The 21,763-nt window shown below is 37.8% G+C and overlaps 1 protein-coding gene across 1 annotated transcript; it reads left to right on the forward strand.

The window, feature by feature from the left end:
- The first annotated feature begins 296 nt into the window (after window positions 1-296).
- On the forward strand, window positions 297-17,256 carry LOC18429139 (polyadenylate-binding protein 2). Its single transcript, XM_006838431.4, has 6 exons — window positions 297-456; window positions 541-643; window positions 13,464-13,528; window positions 15,218-15,409; window positions 15,601-15,725; window positions 16,405-17,256. The coding sequence occupies exons 1-6, from the start codon at window positions 328-330 to the stop codon at window positions 16,451-16,453; spliced, it is 663 nt and encodes a 220-aa protein (XP_006838494.2). The 5' UTR covers window positions 297-327; the 3' UTR covers window positions 16,454-17,256.
- Window positions 17,257-21,763: the final 4,507 nt, after the last annotated feature.

The following is a 21,763-nucleotide window of genomic DNA, read 5'->3' on the forward strand; positions in this document are numbered from 1 at the left end:
TAGGTTAGAAGCAACCCGACGCAACCAAAACCAACAAATTGGGTCCAAGTCCAATGACTTGGGCACCAGGTCGAGCCTGGGTCTCACCCCAACTTATGTAGGTCGGGCCACGTCCAAGACCCAACCTGGAACCCAGCCGATCTGTTCAAAGCCCTAGCCCAGCCCAAAGGAAATCTAGTTAAATAGCAGAGGGTGAGAAAAAAAGGGAAATCTCGCTCTAAGAGCTTTGGGAGTATAAATACCTATCAAAATCAATCTCATTTCCTGAAAATAAATTAAGTTGCTTCTAGCTCAACTTTCGAAGGAGAGAGAGAAGAAAGGAGAGCGATGGAAGGGGAGCATGAGGAGCAGGAGCAGGAGCAGGAACACGAGGTTTATGGCGGGGAAATCCCAGAAGACGGCGAGATGGATGGGGACACAGTCATGGCCGCCACAGAGGAGGATGCTTCAGCTAAGGTAAACCCTCGCTCTCTCTCTCTTCTTTCTCTCTGCAACATCTGCCCTTTCTGTTTGTTTTTTTATGAGCTTGAGTTGGTGCAGGAGCTGGAGGATATGAAGAAGAGGTTGAAAGAGATCGAAGAAGAAGCTGGAGCACTTCGTGAGATGCAGGCCAAGGTCGAGAAAGAGATGGGCGTTGTTCAAGGTATTGATTTACTTTCTCTCTGTTCTTTTCAGTGCATTTCCCATTTCCTCCCCTTTCTTTTCTGATTCTCTCTCTATCCTGGGACTACATTGGGTTGCTTAATGCTCTTGCATATGCTGAAGAGTCTCAAGTTGATTGGGTTTTCGGTTACATAAGAACTTTATTGGTGGTTTTTAGTTTTTCTCTGGCTGATTTTGGATGGGAATGGGACTCAAATGGGTCTATAGATTCATATGAAATTCATTAAAAATAGGTTGTTATAAATCTGCAATGGATCTCCAGTTCAAAAGATTTGCTGGCTCTTTAGTGTTAGAAATTCTTCTTGGTCTTTGGATCATGTCAAAAAGATGAATCTCAGAACGTGTGTCATACTCGAATCTTAATCCATGCCAGTTACTAACCGCCTGTTTAACTGGCGATAGTTGTTTACCTTTGCGCCACCTTTATGAACAAAATATGCATAAAATTAAGTATTTTGGAACATCTGGTTTGGGTTGAATTCTTATTGTAGAAAAATTAAGTAGTTTTGAGTATCTGCAGTCACTTAAATTCATGGTGGATTAAATTTGTTCGTAGTGGGAGTGGAGCTATAATGGAATAGATTTGAGAACTTAAAAACCTTTCTTATGGAGTGTCTCTAATTGAAAACTACTGATTCTAGAGAATGAGAAGGTAGAACTCACAGAGTGGAGTAATGTGGTATCATGGTTATAGAATTCTTCATGGGTGGCTGTGTTTTCAGTATACAGACATAACTCCAAAAAGGACGTAACCATTCTTTATGAGAAGTAAAATTTTATTAAGGTGTACATATCACGCGATATTATGAGAACTAAAGCTGGTGGATTAGGGTTTCTTTTTCGGCTCCAGGTAGTTGGAGTATATGGACAGACTTAGTGGACCTAAGAATTCTGAGTCTCCCAAATTAGTCAGTCATGTGCTATTTAAACAAGCGATTGGTGTGATTCATTGTGCAGTTCTATAGGTAGATGAAGGATTGTGATTGGTTAGTGTATTGGTATGTTCACATTCTCGTGGAGATCCTAGATGACAAAAGGTCACAGACTACGTTGCTGTTGTCATTGAGGGAACGCAATTTTTGTGAGATTTGTAGCTGATGATATTGTTGAAATGATTAGGGCAAGGATTGGAGGTCAAAGAAATTGATGGAAATCAAATTGGTCTTATAATTGCTCTTGCTTCTAGTGAGACTTGCATAAGTAGGAGGTTCGAGGGCGAAGCCATTGGGGTGGCCATTTCGACACTTGTTTGGACCAGACTTTACCCTAATCTGGTTCAAGAATTGCTTCGGTCCTAACTCTTAATAGATTGGCTGAAGTATGTTAGCACTACTTTAGCTCTTTGCTGTCACTCTAGGTACTTCTAGGAGAGCAACTTCTTTTCCTCTCTTGACCTTGTTGGCTTTAGTGCATGAACCTCAGGTTTCCTTATTTTTATTAAATTTCAATGATATTTTTCCATAGAGTTCTTACATGCGAAGATGAGGGGTCCAACATCTCTGTTTACACAATTCTGATGGGTTACTTTTTATCATTGCAATACATTTTATCACTTAAATAAAATTACAAAAGAAATCAAATACTTAAAACAAAGGTCAAGACAACATCTCAGGATTATAATGCAAAACTTGCATCAATATAGAGTGATTCATGAAGAACCTCTTCATTGGCAAGGGTATCAACCCCTTGGTTAGCTCCCCTAAGAATATAAGCAGAAAAGTCATATTCTTTGTGGCATAAAGGATGAAGATCTCATGAAATATCTTAGCCAGCCTCCACAAAATAGATGACTCTCTACGGAGATATCTCATGAAATTAAGACAATCCCCTTCTACTACTAATCAGCTCCTTAAATGGAAGGGGCAGACCCCTTGACCTGTAAGTAATGCAGGAGCCTTTGCTAATGTAGAATCAATGGACTTCAATAGCTTTTAAGCTTCTTACCTTCATCTCCCAATATTCCATTCATCTGTGCAGGTCCTGCATTACCCTGTGGACATCCATCAAAATTGAGCTTCATAATAGCCCTCATTGGAGCAGCGCAAACTGCCCTGAATTGAAGCTAGGGTGGACTCAATAAGGCCTAAATCTTCCAAACCCTGTCCTAGTCAATGGCTTGAAAACCTTGAAATTCTGGCTGAAGCAAAGCTCACAATATTACCATATTCCAAGTCCTCTCCTTGATAACGAACTAGTGCAGCCTTTGATTCCTGAAAGTATGACCATTCCTCTCTATCCAAATGTGTCATATAAAGGACACAATGCTTAATTGCCAGAGTGCTTGGCCTCTAGGTGGGATTGCCATAGACCATAGGGAAACCTCACCATGAGGTCCTCCACAGAAGCTCAGGTCACCCATTGCATCCCGAAGAGGTCAAGAGAATAGGCCCATATATGGTCATAGCTTTCCAACCTAATGAATGAGAAGGTGGGTAGCTGTGGCCCATATGGTCAGAGCATACCTAGAACGAGTAAGAAGGTGCACCCTTTGATCCCTGAAAGTTCAACCATTCCGCTCTATCCAAATGCACTAAAGAAATGGCCATAATGCTCAATGGCCAGAGCACCTGGCCTCCAGGAGGGATTGCCGCAGACCTTAGAGAGACAGCTCTCATATAAGGTCCTCCACAGAAGTTCAGATCACTCATTGAATGCCAAAGAGGTTAAGAAATTAGGTCCATTTATCATAGCATACCTAAAATAAATAAGAAGGTGGACAGCTGTTTCCTTCTTCGCTCCACACAAAATACACATATTGGGGAATATGTGTATACCGCCTTTGAAGGCGGTTAATTGTCAATATACTCCTGCAGCATGTCAGCCATCCAAAAGCTAAAACCTGGGGAGGAATGTGACCCCTCTAGACTCCACAGCTGAGGTAAGTGGCTGTCATTGCCTTATACAATCCTGTAGATCATTCTACTAGTAAAGCATCCTTTGACTATCCCAGCCCCACACCCGCATATCCACCCCTTGCATTGGCACACACACATTTCACAACTCTGCTAAGAATCTCGCTAACTCTCCTATCTCATCATCTTGAAGATTCCTAGGAAAAGTCGGGCACCATGTAATCCTACCGCCTCAATGTGAAAACAATCAATCACCCGGGCATTCGGATTAGTAGCAATCCTCAATATCACTGTATATCTCGTTCTCAGTTCAGTATGCCCTCACCATGTGTTCAGCCAGAATCGTATGTGTGCTTCATCCTCTAATCACAAATCTAATATGTCAAACTGTCAAAACTCTAGTGTGTCTATTGGGGATCATTGGATCCCAACCCAGCTAAAACTAACTATACCTGCATCGGATAACCTTCCTCCATAATCCTTTATTCTCCTCACCCTATCACCGGAGCCACTTTGCCAAAGGGGTTGAATTTGCCTCTCGAATCTTCCGTATAACCAATTCTCTACATTATATTGGTCTGCATACCTCTTCCAACGAACAAGGTCAAACTTATGCTCCTCACTACTCCCCATCCAAAGGAAATTTTGTTGCACTCGCTCAAGGCTATCAACCACATTGGCCAACATACAGAAAAGAGACATATACTGGTCAATTCACCGACGTGGCAAGTGTGGTTCTCCTGGGATGGCTGCTTACCTTTCCACGTTGTCAATCTCCTCTCCATCCTCTTTGCCATATGATCCGAGAAACTCTTCTTCAGCTGCCAATATGAGGTGGAAGCCCTAAATATTGGCAGGAAGAGAGGAAATCTGACGTCCAAATCTATCTGCCAAGGATAACGTATCCTCCTCCTTTACGCCAACCCCGCAAAATAATATTAAGACCAGTCACCATCTCATAACATCGCAATGCAAACCATAGTTTATCTAATTAATTTACAAATGCTTCACAAAATATAAGTGTATCATCAACAAATAGTGTGATATGTTTCTCCACCACGAATCCCTGAAAGTTTAGGTAGGGATAACAGTGTATTCTATATTCTGATGGATTATTTGGGTGGACCATATCTAGATCCATGAGGGGAAGGTTGATTTGCATGGTGTTAACTTTAGTTAGGGATAACAGTGTACTGTTTGTGACATGACTATACTGGTCTGTTTGAGATATATGACTTCTCTTCAGTGGTGATGAAGTTTCCATGGGGGGTATGACATGTAATGGTTGTGGAGGAATCAGAGGTTTTAACTCTTCAGCTCTAGTTCATACTTGATGCTTTTAAAATTAAATTTGTCTGGAGCTCTTGTTAAAACCAAATGTTATGTTGGGAGGATCTTTCGCATACATGTGTGTAGGTAGAGATTTGTTCTTATTAACTATGTGTAAGAAGATATGTTGGGACTTGTGACAGAGAGTGGTAACTGAGTTAACACATTTAATCAGGTTTCTGTTTTCCACTATTGCATCCCCTCCATACCACTCTTAATAATATAGCATATAGATTTGATGTAGAATAATCCATTTACCCCAATAAAATGAGTGGAGAAACATGCCCCAAACGTTGTTCAAGCATCCATGGTTGCATAAAATCCAATAGCCGTGCCTGTCCATAAAAGAAATCAAATAGCATACTTCTCCTAGATATCCCATGCATTAGGAAACGACTTATGTTGTCAAATATAGAGTCTTCTGATGTGTAATGTGGATGGGGACACTCCATGTAGTTGGCTAAGAATGATTTGTAGCCGCTTTCTAGTGTAACCTTCTTGCTGGTGTTATTTACCACTGATAAATTTTATTGGTTTCCAAAAAGTACAATTTTGGTTCGTGCCTCAGATGTGGATAAATCAGCTTTTTCTGTGCAAATTAGAGTGGGAGGTGGAATATTTATCTAGTTCCAAAATGATCATTTAGTTTCACTTCTTGGAGAAACAAAGCCATGGGAAGGGTTAATGCTACCAAGAGGATCAACAATTGTGTTGTAACTTTTGTGAGAATTTAGTCCCCACATTGAGGAGGCAAGAGTGTAGGGCGAAGAGGCAAGCTTTGAAAAGCAGAAGGGCTTGACCTTTGCCTTAACTTTTGTTTTCGCCTTACTACAGATGTTTACAATTTTATATATTCAACTTTTCCATGTTGTACGTCCTCAAGTTTAGATCTATTTATTACAAATTGTTGTAAAAGGTAGAGTCTATTATCTTATGAGTCTGTAGTTCCCAAATACTGCAAGCCTTTTTTAGAAAAAGGTAGTTTTGTTTGTTTTTTAGTTGCTCTGATGGAGAAGCCATTTGAATGTCCAGAAATTATATTTACACTGATGTAGGGTAATAAAATGTTTCCCTAGAAATTACCATTACAAGCAAATTCATCTTTTACACATGCCTCCACAAAATTGGTTGGACTGCAGACTTTGAAATGCAATGTTGTGGCCTAGCCTTTACTTTTTAAATGCATGGTACCATGTTTCTTTGGTGAAAATCTTTCTTATTGTAGTTTTCAGTATTTACCTTGTATATTCTGCTCCAGTTTGGTCACTCTCCTTATCAGCAGATTCAACATTTTTATGGTTCCATTCCTGGTTATTTATTTTGTGTTCTTTCATGTACATTTGTAATACCATGTGAATTTCATAGGCGTGGACTAGATTGAGCCTGTATGAGCTGTGTTTTTCATTGTGCATGTAAGTTTTCAACGGTTCTACCATTATATGGTGGCAACTTTGTTATTTGGTAGCACTTCTTCTCTTATGCAACCTGTTCCATTGTATGCATGTTGAGAGTACTTACTCCTTGTCTAAGGTGGTGCTACATTCCAAGAATTTCATTGTTCTTTTTGTGGGTGTGGTTCTGCTGTATCCACCGCTCTACTATACCTGATTGGTAGTCTGTCAGTAGGTCGGAGACTGTAAACCAGTGTTCAAAATGTCACCCGAGTCCAACTTGGGCTAGGCGGTCTGGCTAGTCTGAAACGCCCCCAGAGAGGCAGTACTCACCTAGTTACTGGAGCAACTCTGGTGAGTTACTGACAGACTCAGGCGGATCCTGTGTACTGGAGTTCTATGGACTTGGACGGGGGGAGGGGTGGAAGAGGAGGAGGAAATCCAAACCCCTCTCTTCCATTTTCTCCCACATTTGGGCTTGGATCTCTGTGAAGCTTCACCTCTAGGCATATTTTTCCATACTCTTATCAATTCCAAGCATCAGATTTGGCAAAAACGCATTGAAAATCTCATATTTGCTAGCTCTTTTTTTTTGAACTAGGATTTGGCTGTGTTGCACGATTTTTGCAATCCTAGCTTGATTCACAATGAAAATTCTTCCCTAAGCCTACCTTTATATTCTTCCCTAATATGTTATCTATTAAATCCGAAGGCTTAGATTCCACAATAAACTATTCAAAGTCTCAGTGCGAGCTTTTGAGAATGAAATACGATGAACGAGATCCAAAGGCTTAGATTCCACCATAAATCATTCAAAGTCTCAAGAGCTTGGATCAACTAGATTCAGATACAAATGCAAATACGATTAATAGTTTTATCATTTTTTAAGTTGTTTATATGTTTTCTCAATTCATTTTATGATTTTTGCCTTTTTTAATTGTCCTGAATTTTCCCAAATATTTTGGGGGTGTCGGTTAAGACTCAGTGAATCCTGATTGGACCTGCCAAGTCGACTCACTCTGGACACCCCTTGATTTCTGGAGCGAGTCCGGATTTTAGATCACTGCTATAATTTTATGGTTTGTAATCTAATTGGAGCCTCTCAATATGTACAGTAAAACTATAAACTCTATGGTTTATGGTCCAGTTATGGTATGAGTACAAAATATCATGTCATTAAACCTACTCTGTAGTTTAAATTTAAGATAATCGACCATGTGCTTGTGGTCCTGATTTACATTTTGTTTGTCCTAAGCCATCTTTGCTTTCCTTTCTCCCAACTATTCCTCATGCCTCTGTAGCTTCCATTGCCATATCGTTTCCCTCCCTTGTTGTCTTGCTCTTTGTCTTTGCTTCCTTTCTTCCGTCCGTTTTAATCTCATAAGTTTTTGGTTTATTGTGAATTCCTTTTAACAGGTTTTGGGTAGTTTTGGCATACTATTGGATTGCTATTGATTACTTAAAATCATCCGAATGGAAGCCTCTTGGTAGCATGGTTTCTAAGTAGTACTAATGGCACTATGCTGTTCTGCTACTTGAATCAATATATGCTTTTTGGTAGCATTTGGACGGAGTTTCACTGGTTGCATATTATGCTATTTGACTGCTACACTCTTAAGTTGTACGTTGTTTTTCACCTATATCATCTTGTATTGCTTGCATGTTCTAGTGTTTCCTGTGATTCAAGGAGCTGAAATTTGGTGCTTGAAACATAAGGAATCAAGGGAATCTACCGGGAATCAATAGGTTATGGCTGCTGGAGACCTTTTTTTTTTTTTGATAAAAGTTAACATTTGTATTGCTATAAAGAGTTGGAGTACATATTGGTTTAAGTCCGAGAGTCCCGTCTAGACGGGGCTTTCAGTAAAAAATATGTCAGCGCCCCTATACAAAAATGGGTTTATAGATTTGCCCGATTACAATAGATTTACAGAGATTACAAAAAATGGGCTTATAAGTTTACCCTTTTACAAAGAGATCTATTGTTGCGTGTACCCTCTGTGGTCCAAAGCAAAAAAGGAGATGGACCGGGTTTGGTCTTCAACTTGGGCCCTAGCCCGTCCTTTGCCAGGAGATCGGCTAACTCATTTGACATCCTCGAGGTATGCATCCATAAGACGACCATATCGCTGCAAATGTATGCGATCTCATAGAAAATCGAAGCTTTCATGTGCTTCGACCTTGTTTTTTGCTGGAGACCTTGTGCTTGCTCCATGTGCACAGTTTTTTTATCCAATACTTTCACTTTTATTTGGGAGCAGCTTTCACCTGGTTTGATCTTTCATTTGCATGGAGCTGCTTCTGTGCTTTCTTTGTTGCCAAATTCATTTGATTATTTGGTTTGTTTTCCAATGAGCATTGTTGGGTGTGATGGCCGAGTCAGTTGCAATATGTAGATAGTCGGGGATGAGCTTATATTCAGTGCTTTGAACAAAGCTGTCACCATCACCCAAATCCACCTCTCTTCCGAGCACCGCATTGCATTTGACTTCCACACACACACAAATGCATTCAAGCTGTCTACCATTTTTGCGGCACTATCCACAGATACAGGGCGTCCAATCGCTGCTGCTGTACGACATAAACAGGCTGTGGATTGGCATAAGGGAGGTTAAGTAATTGGATAGAAATAGACATCATGGTCAATGCTGCAATTCTGGTAGCTTCGTCCATTCTCTCTAGCTGCAAACATACATCATGGTCCATGCTGCAATTCTGGTAACTTCATCCATTCTCTCTAGCTGCAAACATCAATCCCCATTCCAAGGACCTTTCGAAATATTGTTCATGGTTGAAGCAGAACAGGATGTGATCTTTTCCTTTACAAATGATATCCAACTTTTGTTGACCCAACAAATGAATCTAATCTTTTGGACTGCAGCTACATTGGGCCTACTCTCTACAAAGTACCAATCATGCAAGATTGGGATTCTTGCTTTGCTCGTTGAGTTTCCTCTTCCTCTAGAACATCCTTCAGCTTGCCTTCAGCAACCCTTGGTGGGTGGTGAGTTTTGGAAAAACAATGGGCTGAAAAGGGGCCCATACAACTTCAGACAATGATCTTGCATTTTTTCAATTATTGCTTGCTTGTTGGATATGTAATTTTTGCTCGTCCTCCTCCATGCATTCTGTGGAACGCATGGCAGGATTACAGTCAGATGCTTGGGAGGAGCAGGATGATGTCATGGTCGATGAAATGGGTTAGTGTAGTGGTTTATGTGCGAGGTCGGGGTGAATGGAGAGTGGGAGAGGGTGGTTGATAGGTGGTGAGCAAGCTGATTTCTGTCTTTTTTATCTTGTCAACTACCACTCCAAAGACCAACACTTCGTGTATCTTATCTCTTTGAGGTGTTGAGATTATCTTTATTACAAGTTGCTTTTCTAGTACCTTGTAACCATAAAAAAAAAGCTTCACATGCGGCCCAATTAGCTAGTTTTTAAACAAACTTTATTTGCTTATCTGGAGCCTCAATGGAAACTATCCCCTTTGCCGCTTCACCAAACTTTGAACATTTAATTAAAATAAAGCTTGACGAAGGGGATCACCCCCTCCTTTTCTCCTCGCCCCTCCTCTTGAAACTCTTCCACCCACCAGCCTTCTACTCTCCTCCCCATCATATCTCGCCATCCCCACTTCTCCAACTCGCTCTCCCTTCTCTTTCCTTAGCTTCCTCAACCCCCTCCTGACCTGACATACTCAGCAAGAGAAAAATGACTCTATGACACAAGAAATCCCCCCTGAAATAGTGAATGCATGTAATGGGGATAAAGATCTCTCTCAAATAGTTGGTGGGAGCTCAAAGTCACTAAAACACCTGAAATTCTTACCCAAGCCAAAGTCTAAGAAGGAAAGGTTGCGATTTTTCAGCCTAAGCATGGAGGAGTGGAAAGTCCCTTGAGTGGTACATTCTATGGCAGATTTTTACCTTAATGAAGTGCTAAAAAAATGTACAATCTGGATGGAAGATATAAGGAAGCCTAGATATCATTGCTAATCATGGAAATAGTTTTCACTGGTGGCCCACAGTTTGTGGGAGGCCTATATATGCGTTTAATAGAATACTGCCCAAAATATGCATTGGTGGTGGCTAAAATCACCACCACGCCAGTTTGGGCACGATCACTAGCATCCCCTCATGTTCTATGGTCTCCTGACATTCTAGGTCACATCTGAGCCTTAATAGGCACTCATGTCTACATGGATAGTACAACATGGGACAAGAAACATATCGACTGCACTCGACTATGTGTCGAGATAAAACCAGGGGTGAGCAATTGACTACAATATGGGTTAATACGGGGAAGGGGATGTGTTCCACATAAAATTAAATATGAAAAGATCTTAAATGGTGTTTCCTATGTCATATTCTTGGCCATGACTCTTTGTACTTCACCAAACAGCAGAACCAAGCTAAGTATCACCAAAATTCAAGTTGGTTCCAGAAGAAGAAAAAAAAAGAAGAAGCAAAAACCAGTTCAAGAACGGAAATTGATTACAAAGAGAAAAACAGAGTTCAATCACCCCTCGATCTTCTGATGCTTCTTCCTTCTCAGGATCAACTGCTTCTTCTGCTCCTATCCCAGGCCCTTGATTTGGGGTGCTTGAATCTCCATCTGAGGTGCTTACTGATGAAACAGAGTTTGAAAAAATGAGCTATCAGAGGAAGAGGCTAAAAGAATGGCTCAGTTCTTCGAAAGATTAACAATTATTTGCAAGAGGAAAAATCGCCAATGAATGCAGATAATGAAAATGAGCTGTCCAAGGAAAAGAATGGTTCAGTTCTTTGAAATTTCAGCTCTTTTTCTTTGGAAGAAGGAAAGGCCCTGGAAATAGGAGATTGAGAGGTAGACATCGGAGCTGAGATTTCGCCAAAGTTGGGACTATCCATTTTCCAGCAGGCAAGCCACCATTTTCTGACAGGCGGAAGAAAAAGATTTCTCATTGGTCAATTCAGTTCTGTTCAAGATATGAGCTTTTCATTTGCCTGACCCAATGCAGATTTAGATCCCAAGCTGCTCATTGATTGTCTCATTTTTTGATGGAAGTTCAAATTGAAGTGTCTTTGCGTGCTACAAAAATCAGCTACCTGAAAATCCTACACAAACCCAAACTTTCAATATAATTTCAAAAAATGTCCAGTTCGTACAGGAACAGTATGCACGCACAACAGTTACAAGTGGATCCAAGCAGTGTTTCAAAAATTGCCAAGCCGGCTTGGAACTGCCCGTGTCTGCTACGATCTGGTGGACGACCGGTCCAAGTCTCCCATGGGATCAGGACTTGGACTGGTACACCCTAAAAATCATTTTTTTATCAGTAATGTATTATAAAAAATTGTGCCTAGATTTATTTGAAAATCGTAACCTTCTTTAAAAATTTTAAACAACCAAGATTTAAATATTACAGTTTTCTGAAAAAATAAATTCGCAGGTCGGATGAGCTGGCTGATCCAGCTCGGAAGCAATAGGTGCCCGGTTCAACTCACCAGTCCCATTTTTAAAACACCAGATGCAAGTAATACCAGCGAGCAGTCACCAATATGTTAAAAGCATGTAGCATACTGATGGGAAAGAATATGAGAATAGCTCAGCCCCAAAACATTATGCTACTCAAACAGAAAATACTCAGTCCATACACAAGATATCATTGTAGCATACAAGCAATACATGTTGCACAATTGAGGATGAAGGATATTGTGCTACTTGGTTGTGTATTAAATGAACAGAATGCTGCACAAACCATGAAAACCAATGCATATTCTGCCAAAATGTACAGATTGATACAAGTAGCACAACAGATCATAGTGCAAAGCATGCTACCAAGAGGCTTTTCAATAGAATGATTCTGAAAAACAGTAGCAACCCAAGAATATGGTACGACCACCCCAAAAAAACCATTAAAAGGAATAAAGAAACCTGAAATTTATGATGAAAAAAGTGAGGAAAGAAAACAAGCTAAGATAAAGAGAGATAAGAAGATGTGTTAGTGGGAGCTAGAGAGGAATGAATGGCTAAAGTGGCAGCAAAGAAAGCTCATGAAAGTCGAAATATATTTCAACATTCCCTGTCAAAGTTGAAATAAAGACAGAATATAAATCAGTAGCACGTAATAGAATCACTTAAATATGAGTATAGGGTTAGGCTTCATGCCAATGGTCTTTTGTACTGATACTCACAACTGGACTATAAACCTTAGACATGTAGTCTAGGGCCTGTAGTACATATTCTTTGAAAGTATATAACTTGAGAGATTCTCATACAAACCCCTGCTAGCTTAGCCCAAAAAAAAAAAAGGTTACTTTCTAGCTAGCCACATCTCCGTGGCATTTGACCATGTGGAATAATATGGTGCTTTTCTTATTGTATCATGTAAAGATTTCTATGGCATTAGCTGTGAACATCATACCTAATACACTCCTTGAGAATTCCATTGGGATCTTATTCCACCCTTTGCGAGTGAGAACATCCTGAAAACTTATGTACAAGCCAGATGGATTTGTCAAAAATTGAAGACCTGCCTCGTTGCGAAAAGTATTTTTCATTTGATATTGACCCTGATGAGTTCAGTCCCTTGGCTAGAGTATTGGTGCTGCATGTATGCATCAATACTTCTATCTCTGGAAGATCTTGCAAATGCATTTCTTCATTTTGATTTGCAAAATGTTTTATATGATGCATGTACTTGAACTTTAGGATCCAAGGTGTGTACATGGTCTAAAGTGATTATGAAGATTCTGGTTTGAGCTCTTCAGTGCTCCTCTCTTCACTTGTATTCCAGGAGTTCGGCAGTTTCGGTTGACTCTTCTCTTTTATAAGAAGCCTGTCACAAGGTATTGATGTCATCCTTTTGCATGTTGATGACACCATCCTTACTCTTATTCTAGAGGCACATGCGAACTGGACCTTTGTGAACTCTTATTCTAGAGGCACATGGGAACTGGACCTTTGTGAACTCTTATTCTAGAGGCACATGGGAACTGGTAAGTTCATGTGTTAAGCTCCAAATGTTAGGCAAACTTGAAAAGAGTATTCTGTAATTATATACACCAGTAGAGCTTGACCTTTAGTGATTTTGACAACAAAGTAAGTTTGCTACTTTCACTAGTTCAAATTTCATTGTAAATGCATGCAGATGCGATGATTTTATTCTTGCTAGTCCAATGGTTTTGACTGTGTTACCATGTTGATCGTCTGACACTTTTGCAATGTTCCTTGGGTTATTATCTAGATCCTTCTAATGCTACACAAGCCAGCAAAGAGGAGGTGGACTCTCGCTCTGTCTATGTGGGGAATGTGAGTTCAATAACCATGTCCATTGTGTTTGTTTCCTTGTATTGAATTGCAACATCTTTGATTAATAGGTAAATCTGTGTTAGTCATGGTCTTGCTTTTTATTATTTATTCGTGAAGTAATGAACTATGTATTGTTATTGTAGCCAACTAATATGGTATCTGTTGAACTTTTTTAAATAAAAAAAATTTGATCCAAAGAAGAGAACTAAATTTGGTGCTTGCAACGTGACATCTGAAAACTATTTGATTTCTTTCTATGATTGTGTCTGCTTCATTTATGGTGTCTAAATATATGTACTGTAAGATTGTTTTTGTTATATTGGAAATATTTCTGGGTTTAATGGCTAACATTAAAAATTGTTTCTACCATTTCCTTATCACGGCCCTTGGTTAATTGTAAAAAAAAAAAAGGGATCATGGGCCTGATGTCACATCTAAGTGGCTTTACATGGTTCACATAAGTTGTTACCTTTACCGAGTTCATTCATGCATATGGCTTGCTTTGTTGATGGCTCTGATAGTGACTATTTTTTATTTGGCATATATTAACTTCTTCCTTGGCACGGTTGCATGCCTTGGTTGTTTCATGGTTTTCTATATTTAGCAGGCTTGTGTACCCTTGGATCACCCTAGGGAAGCCTCCTTTATCAAGGCTGTGACCTTACTGAGTAGGCAACCTTCATCTAACAATGCATGTACAGGCCTCATTAGCACCTTAATTACTTTCTTGGCATTGTACCCATGTGGACTCGTAGGTGACTGTGATGCAAATTCGCCCATGTTATTCTTATTTTTTTGAATCTACGCGTGTTATTCTTATTATAAACCAATATGGCCCCTTTCCTTTGAGGGGCTCTTCGGGGAGGCATTGGGATGGCAAAGAATATTAACAGCTTTATAAGACTCCTTGACCATTGCCCTGTGCATTCGGGAAAATATTGTATTTCTGAAAGACACTTGCAAACCATCACAATTGTGTAAATCCCCCCACCATTTTTCTCATCAAATATTCTTTTGCGGAGCAAGATAGGAAAAATATCTTCATTTGGTAATGCATTGGTCCTCAACTGGAAACAGTAATACTCAAGGTATGTGAATCTGATTATCAAGACCTGCCGGTAGCATTCATTCACCATGTCTGATGTAGGATAGGCATGGATGCCTGACCATCAATTCTGAGTAATGCCGAACCAATATCAATATGCTCCTTAATGGATTGTTGATATGGCGTAACTGTGATCTGTTGGTTGTATTAATTTAATATTTGAAAACCCACATCCTGAAATTTGTCTACTGCATTTGGAAAGCAAGTGCAGTTGTTCCTTGAGGTGTGGATGAGTTATGAGACATGCATCCTCATGGACATGCATGTGGTGAGAGAGGGACATTAGTCCCTTGTGGTGGGTGTGAGTTCTGAGACACATCCTCGTGGACAAGCATATGGGGAGTGAGGGAGGTAAGGTTGGGGGCTAGTTTTGGGGTGTGGTTTTTTTTCTTTTGTGTGTGTGTGTGTAGGTGGGGGACACACATCTTCCTTGGAACTTGTCATGGGTCAACTAGAGTGATATCCTTTAGATCACTTTTTTTTTTTTTTCTCTCCTGAGCTAAACATATTGGATTTAATTAGAAATCTTTATGTAACCAAGCAATTAATTCTGATAAAGTAATATATTTTCTTGATGACCTCAGGTTGACTACGCATGCACTCCAGAGGAAGTTCAGCAGCATTTCCAGTCTTGTGGCACAGTGAACAGAGTCACAATTCTTACAGACAAATTTGGCCAACCTAAGGGTTTTGCTTACGTTGAGTTCCTTGAGGTAGATGCCGTCCAAAATGCAGTTTTACTGAATGAATCAGAGCTGCACAGTCGCCAATTAAAGGTCTGAAACTATCAGCATTTTGCTTGATACACTAGAAGTTAGTTTTAGTCTCTCTCTCTCTTCCCCCCAAAAAAAACAAAATTTAAAGAAAAACAAAAAACCTCTCTTTCTCTGTCAGATGTGTCATGTGTTTCTCTGTGCGTGTATTATTTCATTCCGGTGAATGGATTGATAGTTGTGACTTGTGACAGGTATCGGCTAAACGAACAAACATTCCAGGAATGAAGCAATACAGAGGGAGGCGCCCCAATCCATTAATTGCTTCTCGAATCCGTAGACCATTTGTGCCACCTGTATATTCTCCTTATGGATATGGGTAGGCTTTTTATTTGAAGCTTTTGATATCTATGTTATTATCATGAAGTATTTTAGGTATTTCCCCTTATATTTAGTGTTCCCTTAGAATTTCTTCTGGAGATATGAACTTAAAGCGTAATAATAAGTACGAGTTCATTAGAAAACTGTTATGTTTTAAATTAGGGAAAATTCATCAAAATACCCATGAGAGAAACTATTTTTCTGTTTCTTACTAGTTCTTTCCCTTTCATAATTTTTCCGTTATTTAATTAAATTTCAATCCAATGTTTTCTGAGAATTTCTAAAGCCTCAAGATATTTATCGCCAGCTGGGGCAACAAATAGATGCATTTGTGAGCGAATGATACTAATGTAAAATGAATGAGCACTGATCTCCATTGTCCATCAATCCTAATTAAAGCTTAACCAGTGCTAAAGTATACCCATTTACAGCTCACTGAAGTTTTTGACATTTATTAGTGTTGATGGATGATAGGGATCAATGGTAACGAAATGAATGGTTGTTGTGGAGGTTAATGTTGACATGCTTCTTTTAGGTGAAGCATTAAGCATGCAACTCCCTCTCTCTCTCTCTCTCACACACACACACACACATTAGCCTGTGTTGTTGTTTTTTTTCTTTTCTGAGGAAGTCCTCTCTGCATGTTAATTGTCTTTCTTTCTGTTTCATGTGAACAGGAAGGTGCCTAGGTTCAGGAGGCCGACAAGGTACCGGCCCTACTACTGAATGGCCCTTGGCCCATCATAAGGACCGCAGATATTTATTTGGAATGGTAATATGTTAATTTTGCGAAGGACCCACAATATTTGCTTGGGTTGTGTTCTTCAGAATGTAATTGTCAGGAGAGTGGGAGATAAGAGACTTTATTTAGAAGGCTGGTTGCCTTGCTGCGATCGAGTTGCTAGTGAAACACGCATGATATTCGCTGATACGATACGAGGCTGAAGGTTCTGTGGCCTTTCTCCCACTTGGTTCACCTCACTGATAAGAGGTACAGTGGTATCTGCAAATGTTTCGTGCAGATGTATGGGGCCAAATCAATTGTGAATCAGTGCATGAATTTGGCTCTCTATGATGGATTGAGCTCTGATGATTGGATTTCAGATAGAAACCAGTGGATTTGTGAGCAGTAGGGTAAAAAAATAGTGATGTCTTTATTTGGGATTAAGTTTCGAAATGTCGTATCTGAACTTTATTGAAGGAGATACTGATGTCGAATCGTGCTTTGATGGTCTTAGCTAATTCGTGTTTGAAGCGTCCCGTTAATTTTTAATGCCTTGATCCTCTTTAAAAAAAGAAAAAAAAAAAAAGAAAAAAAAAAAAGAGGTGGAACATGCAAGTAAACCATATATACCTGTGGTTAATGGGATCAGGTACACCACTGGCTCGTACATGGTTCAGCGGATGCTCTTGTGGTGCACCATTTGCATGTCTTGCAGAAGAACGAATGTTTATTTAACGGGATAGATTTGTAATATCTGAATGGTTTAATGAAGTGAAAAACATATATGGATTTATGTTTGGAAAAACTTTATATAAGGTTGTATAACTGTGATTGTTAGAATCTACACCATCAATTTTATTTAGACAGTATTGTAAAATGTGGATTTAAACAAGGTAAAGCGTAATTTTTGTCAAGAAATGTGATTTTAATATTGGAAATATTTGTGATAGTTTTAAAATATGTTCTTATTTTTAATTATAAAATTTAAAGCTTAAAAAATAGAGTAGATCCATGAAAGCTTGAAAATATTAAAAATTGGTGGCCCAAAAATGTATTATAAGATACACTTTTTTAAAAATTTGAAATCTACTTTTTTTTTAAGTCTGCATCTTGATGTTGAGAGATGAGGATATTTGAGAATAAAAAAAACCTCTTCTAGTAATATGTTTGAGGTGGAAACCTCTTTAGTAAAATGTTTGAGGTGGGCGCTATTTTGATTATTTAGAACCTCGCTCTATATCGCCTAGAGTGCAGACTATGCTCTTGTGGGAACAATATGTGTATCTACACCTTCACTCAAAATACTTGTTGAGGAGGATTTTTTTAGTCTAAAATTTTGGAAACTATGTAAGAATTAATAGATTATTTTTTAGAAAAAAAAAAGAATTTTGAGTTTTGTGGCACATCGATCTAGCCCTTAAAAAATTGTACGGTCTGTATACAATCTTGAGGCATTAATTTTGTTTTGCGAGTTTATTTCAGAAAAAACAAATTTAGTACATAAAGAGTTTATTTTAGAAACTTCAGATTGAAAAGTATCCCCAACATGTGCTTTGTCAGAGGGAGTAAGTGAATGTTATACTCCCTCTGGAGTAGGAAATCTTTTAGCTCGTCTTTAATGGAATTGAAAACTTAGGAAATATGGATTCACCATGTGGAAAAAGTTCCTGTAAGGTTGCACCTTATAGAAATAAGATTGTGGTGAGCTATACTGTCGATTTAATATGGACGGTGTAAATTAGATAATGCCACTTTTTGACATTATATTATGTGAAATTTACATTGTCCAACTAAAATAAACAATATAGAACATCGCAGCTTAATAAACAATATAGAACATCGCAGATTTATTTCATTTCAAGTACGGTTGTTTCCTTATACAAAGTTCATATTTTCTGTTTTTTCTTTATATTGTGTACCACCCCACACCCAAAACCAATCACAAAATAAAAATAAGGGGAAAAAGTCAAATTTGCAAACAAAAGGTAGCTCCTTTGACGATTGCTTTACAAACTACTCAATAAATGAAAAGAAAAAGGTCGTTCATCAAAATGTCCATAAGAGCTAAACTATTCAACATATAACCCATTTACAACTTTTCCAACAAACTATTCCAACTTATGATATGTGGTTTTTGACAAGTGTTTTGAAATTAAATCAAAAGAAATCGGTAGAAAAAAAAAAAAAAAAATTTCTTTTTCTTATCACCAATTTTTGAATTAATATTAACAAACAAGCGAAAAAAGAAAAAGGAAAGTAATTCTAATGCTTACAAGGAAATTTTACCTTCTAAGCTACATTTTAATTGGCTTTAAATTGCCTTTAATGGGGATTACTATGATTATGGGGATGTTACCAGTGGCAGTGGGAAGTTGTTTTCAGAATAATATTAATATTTGTATTTCTTATTTGGAGTTTAACGATCAAAGTAATACATTATTTATTAGGAAATAATTTTATATTAACATCACTGAATATGAAAAACCAAACAAAGCTGATTTATGCTTTCTTTCATTATCATAAATGATGAAAATGAAAATGTATCAAAATACCCATTAGAGGAAAACTATTTAACGTTTACCCCTTTGTAATTATTCCAACTTATGATTTTGTCTTTTGAAAAATATTTTGAGTTAAATCAAATGAGTAGAATGTTAAATAGTTCCTCTCTTATGGTATTTTGTTAAATTTCCCACAATACAACTTACAATAATTACCAAAATTTATCCATAGATATTAAAAATCACCATCCACCTTAATAGCTCTAACTTAATCATCGCCAGTTCCTCATTAATTTCTTCCCGTTTGCCATGTTAATATTTTACACTTATTTTTAGGTGATAGCATGTCTCTTCTCAAACTCAAATTAATAATTTTACTTCTAGATTGCATACGTTTTTTATTGCGATAATATCAACAAACCTTAAAATATCAGTGCTAAATTAATTTTAGTGGGATATTATTGGCCTTAAAATTTAGAATAAAATAAAAATATAAAGATAATTAGATTTAGTGAAGATAATCATCACCTAAACTTTTTCCAAGTCATCCACATGGAGTCATGAGAAAAATTCCAATGGTATATCTCAAGACCAACAAACGAAAGATAAAGAGTGGATGTGATTTGAAAAGAAGGCGTGCAAAGTGCTCCATCCAAACTTTTTGAGGGCCACTTGTTGGCCAATGGTGGTTTAGAGAACATAACTTCCACTCTCCCACATCTCCATTTTTTTAAGGGTGCGGTTTGCATAGATCCGAGGCCTTAAACAATCAAAGTAAAGCCCACCTTCAAATAGTATCGATAAATATGGTTTCAATACTGAAAATCTTTGTGATAGCCTTAAAATATATTTTCTACTTTAATTATAAAATTTAAAGCTTAAAAAATAGTGTAGATCGAGCAGATCAAAGAGAACTTGAAATCTTGAAAATTGATGGTCCACAAATGCATTACAAGATGCACTATTTCCAAAACTTGAAATCCATTTTTTTCTCATGTCTATGCATCTTGATGCCAAGATGATCAATTTGAGGATATTTGAGCATCAAAACAACCTCTTCTAGTGAAATTTTTGAGGTAGGCTCTAATTTGATTGTTTAGAGCCTTGGCTCTATATAGACTTTGTGCGTTTTTTTTAACCATGAGAACAAAGTTGATAGATAATCAACGCTCAAAAAGATTATAATAAAATGGAATATAAGAAGGCATAATGCTTGCCATGAAGTACCAATTTTCATTAGGTATGTTGACTAAAGTCACCGAAAGTTGATGAGTGGTCATGCAAATCATAGGAAGTTCCATCCCATCTCTTCCTTAGCATAAGATTATTGTATATATATATATATATATATATATATATATATATATATATATATATATATATATATATATATATATATATAGATAAAGGGTGAGGTTTGTATAAGGTTGCCTCTTTATACTGCGGAAGTAAAGCACACTTATACATTGTCAAAAAAAAAGTAAGGCACACCTATGAAATTTGATTAGAGATGTCGTTTCCGTGTCGAAAACTTTAGGAAAGCTTTAAAATCCCTTTTTATCCTCAGTTATAAGATTTAAAATTTTACAAATGGTACAGATCGAGCAAATAAAAAAACACCTGAAAATTTTGAAAATAGACATTCCACATAACTTGTTACAAGATATACTATTTTTTTTCTTCATATCCATTCATCTCAAGATATACTATTTTTTTTCTTCACGGACTTAGAATTATTTCTTTTCTTCATGTCCACTCATCTCAAGATCGAGATGATCAGCTGGAGGGCTCTCCTATGCCGAAACACTCTCCACTGTAGGATTTTTTAGTACACCTTACTTCGACAGTATAAAGTTGCATCCTTATATAGGCTTTTTCCTATATAAAATAGTTGAAGCTGCTGTTTATCAAGTGGGGTATAAGAATATCTGTCTTGAGTAGAAAAGGGTAAATGATTTGAAATGGATTTAGTTGGAAAGATTGCTTTGAAAAGTTAAAGGTCATTAAAAACTGGGAATCGGGCCCGGGTCTCTATTAGACTCAGGCGAGTACTGGTCAGATTGGAATTTTTAACAAGAAACATCAGAATCGCCGGCCTCCTGTTCAAGTCTGGACCCTAATCAAACATGAGAGTATGTCCAACTATTCAATTGCTCATAATGGTTTAATGGGTATTGCAATTAGTGATATATCGACACAATATTTAAATACAGGTGTCACGTGTTGGCATATGTCAACTTGTGTCATGTTTCGGCACATCTACTCACGTTGACACCACTTGATATGGGTGGGGCACTAAAATCTACTACAAATAATGAAAAGTTCAACTTAGGACTTTAATCTACAAGTGCTCAACAACGAAATCACGTTATACCTTCCACTTGCCCATTTATATGAATCGAAATACTATCAGTTACAAGAACATGTCTTGCCATACTTCTTTTTTGGAGAGGAATAATATAAATTATGATAAATTTGATGAATCATAAAGATTTTCAGTACTAAAATAACATCTTTTGATACTATTTAAAAGTGCACATTATTTTGATTTCTTGGGGCCTCAGCCTTATACAAACAACACCCTGATCAAAATAGTCTTAGCAAACTCATGGTGACCATTCCTATTATTACATGATGAAAAAATTCTTCAAGGAATTTGATTTATGTGAAAATGGAATCACACCTAATCTATTGTACCACAGCTATTCTATTATATTTCGCATCAAATGGTTAAGATTAACTGTGACCATCTTGTACCAAAGTTAAATGGTCTATTCTTTTCATTTTGGAATCTATTTTAATTTTTTCTAA

This window comes from Amborella trichopoda, chromosome 3 (assembly GCF_054954075.1).
Source record: "Amborella trichopoda isolate Santa Cruz 75 chromosome 3, AtrichopodaSantaCruz75HAP2 v2.0, whole genome shotgun sequence".
In the NCBI taxonomy this organism is placed as follows: Eukaryota; Viridiplantae; Streptophyta; class Magnoliopsida; order Amborellales; family Amborellaceae; genus Amborella; species Amborella trichopoda.